The sequence below is a fragment of the Phyllopteryx taeniolatus genome, chromosome 13 (genome assembly GCF_024500385.1).
Source record: "Phyllopteryx taeniolatus isolate TA_2022b chromosome 13, UOR_Ptae_1.2, whole genome shotgun sequence".
Lineage (NCBI taxonomy): Eukaryota > Metazoa > Chordata > Actinopteri > Syngnathiformes > Syngnathidae > Phyllopteryx > Phyllopteryx taeniolatus.
The window spans coordinates 9,847,816-9,854,518 of NC_084514.1; the positions used below are offsets into that span (position 1 = coordinate 9,847,816).

The 6,703-nt window shown below is 37.1% G+C and overlaps 1 protein-coding gene across 1 annotated transcript; it reads left to right on the forward strand.

Annotated features, from left to right (window-relative positions):
* The first annotated feature begins 755 nt into the window (after positions 1 to 755).
* On the forward strand, positions 756 to 4,661 carry LOC133487946 (pentraxin-related protein PTX3-like). The gene is made up of 2 exons (XM_061795271.1): positions 756 to 2,801; positions 4,121 to 4,661. Exons 1-2 carry the CDS (start codon positions 2,660 to 2,662, stop codon positions 4,603 to 4,605), a joined length of 627 nt encoding a protein of 208 aa, XP_061651255.1. The 5' UTR covers positions 756 to 2,659; the 3' UTR covers positions 4,606 to 4,661.
* The last annotated feature ends 2,042 nt before the right edge of the window (positions 4,662 to 6,703 follow it).

Genomic DNA, 6,703 nt, shown 5'->3' on the forward strand with positions numbered 1-6,703 from the left:
TATGTTTGAAATACCAAATTTAATATCTCTCTATATATATATTTGGGTTTTATATATTTATTTATTCACACAAATTTTCATTGGGCAGTAACCATATATTGTTAACGACACATTTTTATTTTATTTGTTCATCCAAAAAAAAAAATAAGTTTTACCCTCATATTGAAAAATAACAAATATTTTGACATATTTAAATTCAATTTGTTTCATACTTTTATTTTTTTCTGACACACAAACTGATTTATTTCAGATTAAAAAAACTAAAATAAAAAAATATTTCTATTCAATGACTGTAAAATTATGTTTAACTTTTTTAAATTTTCCCTTGCATTTGTTTTCTTTTCCTGATTAAAATATTCATAAAGTTATTCTTTATCAAAACTCACAAAATGTGTAGATCTTTACATCTAATTTGTTTCTTTTTCCTTTCTTATCCCCAAAGAAAAGAGTTGATTTTTGTTTTTGTTTTGTTTTGTAAATAACAAAATGTGTTGATGTTTACATTTAATTTACCCCCCCCCCTCAAAAAAAGGTTGATAGTCACATCCAATTAATTAATTTCTTTCCCTTCATACTGATTTATAGTGTTATGGTGTGTTTTTTCATTTTTACAAACTCATTTTATTGACTTCTTTTTCCTCTAATTATTCAACAAACAAAATTAATTCATGCTTGTTCTTTTTCAGGTTAAAAAAAAGAAAGTATTTTTATATACATTTACATTTAATTGACTTATTCTATTTTTCTCAATCCAAAAATTAAAATAAAGAGATTTTTGTATTTTTTTTTAATACATTGGGGCGTGGGGGGAGCCTTGATATGTGGAATCATGAAAAAAATTGTGCTGATGTGCTTTAATGTTGTTTTTTTCTGTGCATGTGTTCCTCTTCCCGTGCTGAACACCTCGACGGACTCCAGCGACGTCCGCACAGGATGCTGAGTGTCACAGCTTTTTTTTCCTGGGGGGCCGCCAACACCTGGTGACCCCAAACCACATCTGCGACAATAACACGGTCACGCGAGGTCAAATAAAACGACATCTCTATTTGTCCCAATGTTAAAGTCGCACAAGGCCCACGCCTTCTCATCCTGCATTGCGCAACCGGGAATTGTCAAGGATGTCCTCTCGGAAGTCCAATTGTTCACTTCAAAACAGTCTCACAGCTTCAAATTGTTTGAAACACCCGGCTGGCGTTAATATATTTTATTTTTGTGTTATTTCAATTGTGTGGCTGCGTTGAGTTTTCAAGTCAACTCTAACTGGTAGTGGCAATGAACAGGTTGAAGCCGCTTTTGGAAGAATATTTAACAAATAATATCAGCCGAAGTGCTGCTTGTTGTCAAGTGAGCACAGCCTCCGGCTGCCATACGGCACTCGTTCCTCAAGTTTGGGGTCGCAAATCAAAGCAAAAACTGTCTCGAAAAAACTCGTAAGTCGGGTCACTTGTATCTCGAGGCACCACAGTAATCAAATAGGATTTTCTTTTGTTGGACAATGACCTCTTTATTTTCTAATAAAGCAAGGAGTAGCGATTTGGTTGTGATTCGCTAGTCATTTGTTACTGTCAGTGCCAATAGGAAATGGGGATTCGCAGTGTGAGTCTGAGCCCTAATACTCTAATTACAGTAAATATTTGTATGAAAAGCGATACTCCCTACAAGTCAAGTCTTTAGCAGGTAAAATGGATTTGTTGCAGGGTTTAAGTCTGGGGATTGACGACCAGTGGGAAAACGTCAAGTTTTTTTTGCGATTGATGAGCTATTAATGCAGCAGTAAAGTCATAGTTCCAGTAAATATTTGTATGAAAAATTTCCCCCTGCTGAATTTTGAACAGTCGTAAAGTCATAATTCAAGTAAATATTTGTATGAAAATGGATACTCCCTTTGTCAAGTCTTTATCAGGTAAAATTCATGCTCTATAGGATTTAAATCTGGAGATTGACTGGGCCAGTCTAAAACCTTCCACTTTTTTCACCTGATGAATATTTGTACGAAAAGAGATACTCCACACAAGTCTATTCTCTAGCTGGTAAAACACATGCTCTATTGAGTTTAAGTCTGAAGACTGATTTGACCAGTCTGAAACCTTCCACTTCTTGCTCCTGGTGAGCTCCTGACACACTACTCACGTCATAATAGTGGTCATTATATGAAAATCACTTGAAGGCCGTAAAAACAGGAAAATGCGGCAGTGAGTGAACGTCCCTTCTTGTGCCGCGTGACCACGTATTCTTTCCAAACACCGGATGTCGGGACTGTCGTAAACCGAGGACCCTTTGCTGTACAAGACAGCGAAAAGTCAATTCTCCATAATATGCCCCCTTCAAAAAAATGGCTTTCATGATGTAGCCTCCAAAGATGAATTCTATTCTGTTCTCGGCTCATGGTGCCCTACCCCCTCCCCTTTACAATACCCCAATTTCCTTCTCCAAATTGGACTCTTGACACATTACCTACACTGTTGCATTACTCACACGGCACCCCCCCGCCCCCACCCCTCTTAACATTCCGTCAACCACCCCCCCCTCTCCGACCTACTCCTCCCTCCTCCCTCCAGCTGAGTTTATAAGGCGGCCTCAGTGGGCTCACAGCGAGCACTTTTTACAGCGTCTAGCAGAAGCCAGGTGCTTCTTTGACTACCTTTTGGACGCCCAAAAAATGGGCACGCTGAGAGTATGGGGGGTGCTGAGGGTGTGGGGGGTGCTGTGCATGATGGGATGTGTGGCCGCGTCGCCGCACCTCAACCAGGTGGACTATGCGGACGTTTACGACAACGAGGTGTCCAGAGAGCAACGTGAAGGTACCTTAACGTTTTGTTTTGTTTTTCCATTGGGTTTTGCCATTTAAAAGCAGCAAAACTGACCAGTGGCCACAAATGCCACTTCAGGCACTCGTTGTGGCCTTCTTTTAACACTCACCTGCCATCATAAAACCGTATTTCTCCATTTAGTGGCCAGGAGGCTTTATTTACTCAACTGCAGAGGATGCCTGATGTCTGTTTATTTGGAAGGAGGCCTTTATCTCTGCAAATATATTTTTAGAATAATAACAATAATATAAATGTAATTTTATTGGACATAAATATATATTACATTGTGTATATAAATGTGTTATTTTTTTCATTTACCATCTTTAAGTATTTATATTTTCCTTTTATGAATTTATGTGTTTATTAATGTTTGTGTATTTTATTTCTTTATTTACATATGATAATTGTTTATATTATATTTATTTTGTTCATTTTTTCCCCCTAATTCCCCTATATTAAAATACAATTCAATTTGATCTAGACTTGAACTTCAGCCCCAAATGTTTCATACCCTGGAAAAATACTGAATTAAAGTGACTTTTAAAAATTCCTTGTTATTATTAATATTATTGTGACATTTTTTGCTTAAAATGCCAATAAAAATAAGGAAAATGTCATTTTGAAATTATATCGCATACAGGGTTTATGTAAAGGGGATATACAGAGAAAAGACTATCTGGGGTCATGAATTGCTTGAATGCAGACTATTTCACTTAACACAGTCTAATCAATGTGTTGAGAAGCGTGTCACCATGGGCACGAAATTAAAATTAATAAAACAATAGATGCTTACTATTTTATTTCATTTTATTAATATTTATTTATTTTTACTCTTTTATTTATTTTTTTACTTTTTCTATGTAATTGTATTTTTAAGTCCTCATAACAACTAAATGTAGTTTTTTTTCATGCATTCATTATTTAAGTCTTTTAAATGTATATTTTTTAAATTTTGTATTTTTCTGAATCAGTGATTGTCAAAGGGTAGTACGTGCGCTCCTCCTAGTGGTACATGAAACAATCACGACCTGAGTACAGTTCAGTTATATTTAACTCTTCAGTTCAATACATTCCCATTTAATCGAAAACAAACAGTTCTTTTGTTTGTAAACTTTTTTTCAGGCACATTTTCTTTTTTACTTTTACATGTGCAAGCAATACTCGCGTTGGGATTATGATGGGGTCCTCGGAACATTTTCTCCCTGGACTACAAGAATTTGAGAACCTCTACTTTATGCTGTTGACGTTTACGTGGAACTGATTTTTGAGTGTTTTTGCTTTAACGAGCTCTTGACGTTTGCGCCCCTCAGACGATTCCGCGCAGCCGCAACCGTCGTGCCAGTCCGCCGAGCTCTCCCGATGGGACAAGCTCTTCATCGCCCTGGAGAACTCTCACATGAGGCAGAACATGCTGCTGGAGTCCTCTGAGTCGTGCTGCGGGGCCACGGCGTCCCTCAGGGCGCAGCTGGATCACCTGGCCCGGGGGTCGTCCCGCCAGTGCCCGCCCTGGCAGGCCGCCCTCAAGATGCTTCACCAGGATCTGCTGGAGCTCCGGGAGGAGGGCGAGGCGAGGGAGAGGAGGTTCAACGCCACCCTCCAGACCAACAATCATTCCAAACCCTCGCCGTCTGCTCTTAAAGAACAGGAAGTAGCGCAGGAAGTGACGTCGCCGCCTGCCGACAGCGTAGAGAAGGCGCTGGTTGCCATAGCGACCGAGCTACAGCGGCTCCACGTGCAGCTCAGCCGAGTCATCCAGCAGGCCGGCACGCTGAGGAAAGACAGAGGAGACTCGTGAGAGGCCCACACCAGATGGACCGCTGTCGTAAGAGTGGATATAAAAAGTCTACACACCCTTGTTCAAATGTCTGGTTTTTGTAATATTCAAAAATGAGACCATGAAAAATCCATGATTTATAAGCTGTACAACACACTTGGGGGGGGACTAATCTTTTCGAGAGGGGCAGTAAAAATAAACAACCCAGATGATGTGGTTGCACAAGTGTGCACACCCTCTTATACATTGGGATGTAGCTGTGTTCAGAATTAACCAATCAAATGAAACTCATATTAAATTTGAGTCAGAACACACCAATAAAATTCAACTGTTCTAGTAGGCTTTTCCTGCCATTTTTGTCATCACATCTTACAACATAAGCCCATGGTCCGCAGAAACCTTCCACAGCTTCACAGGGATTTCATTATTCCGAGGCATTAAATACATAATGAAATTGTGATCATTTCCAAATACTAGCCAGTGTCAGCACAAAACATTTAGGGTTTTATTAAAAAGCAAAAATATATATATATATATCAGGAAAAGCCTACTAAAACATCTGAACTTGATTTGACGTTAATCAGATGCACTTTAAATGGTGGCAGGTTTGTGCTGGCTCCCATTTAACACGAGTTTGAATATTATTGGAATAGTTACACGAGGGTGTGCACACTTGTGGAATTAGATTTTCTCACGCTCTGTTTCGTTTTACGTCCCCTTCCACTTTTTTTTCCAATTACAATTATACAGGTTGTTGTTCACATTAAGAGTGGAAAACCTTTTGAAATCATTAACCATGGTCTCATTTTTTATAACAGAAAAAAATGGCAAGTGAACACGGGTGTGTAGACTTTTCATATCCACTTTATATTTGCACATTTGGATTATTGAGGATTTTTTTCCCTCTTTGAACTTTTTTTTTTTTATTATTATTATTATTATTATTTTTTGGTTTGTTTTTGTTAGTCTTGATGCAGTTGAAGCAATAAAGAAGTCATTAAAAGAAAGCCATGAGCCTTGTGTAAATGTGTCCTCCCTCTGCCCACACAGTCCTTTTTAAGTCGCAACGAATTGTGCACAGACCGTGCAAGCTTCGGTCCCGTCCATGGGTGGGCAAACTTTTTGGCTCCAGGGCCACATTTGATTTTTTTTAAAACACAGATGGGCCACATAAAAAAAGAAAACGCGTTTCAATGTGTCAAATGTGTAAATATATATATATATTTTAATACATGTAATAATTTAAATGTGATTTATATATATATATATATGTTTATATATACACGTTTTTATTTCATACTCAGTATAATGATATCATTATTATTATTATTAATAATTCTGATGTTTTAATTGTAATTATTAGAATTTAATATCATCTTTAAAATGTACAAATTATTATCCTAATGTATTGGCTGTGATTAGGGCTGTGAAAAAAAAAAAAATCGGCGAACTCGGCGAAGTCGACCACAAAAATTGGTCGATGCAAACATTTCTGCCTCGAGGCAATGACAAACAAATAAAAGCGTATTTGCGCCACCCGAAAACAATTTGCGTTGCTCAGAGCAATTTTGGCACTGTCCATAATTTTTCAGACACTATTAGATGTGTAATATACATACAACATGATTTATGTGTGATCTTAATAGTAGTTTGCGTTTTCTTGACCTAAAATGGCATTTGCTTGCGCGCTAATGCTAACCGCTAATGCTAACCGCTTAGCAAAGGCTATTTGGGTTGTCTCAAATTTATACCATACACTCAGTACCAAGATATGCAGTTTAAGGATAGATGTCCAGCCTTTGTAAATGAGAATAAAGTGCATGTTAGCAGTAAAAAAAAAAAAAAAAAAAAAAATAATAATAATAAAAAAGGCACGGGGCAATTACTCTGGAAGATGAAATATCAATAGGTTAACCGATTCTATAAAGATTTAACAGCTCTAGTTGTGATTTATATTAGTTTTCTGTAGTTTTTTTCTTATTTTTTTAAAAAGAAAAAATAATATATTATTCACTACCTTAATAACTTAATAACTAGTAATAAAGTAATAATAATAACTTAATAACTACAACACTACCTTAATAACACACACACACACCTACATATACACGTACACACA

Coding starts and splice junctions, on each gene's coding strand:
- LOC133487946 (XM_061795271.1), top strand. CDS start 2,660: ATGGGCACGCTGAGAGTATGGGGGGTGCTGAGGGTGTGGGGGGTGCTG. Junction 2,802..4,120: donor GTCCAGAGAGCAACGTGAAG/GTACCTTAACGT, acceptor TGCGCCCCTCAG/ACGATTCCGCGCAGCCGCAA.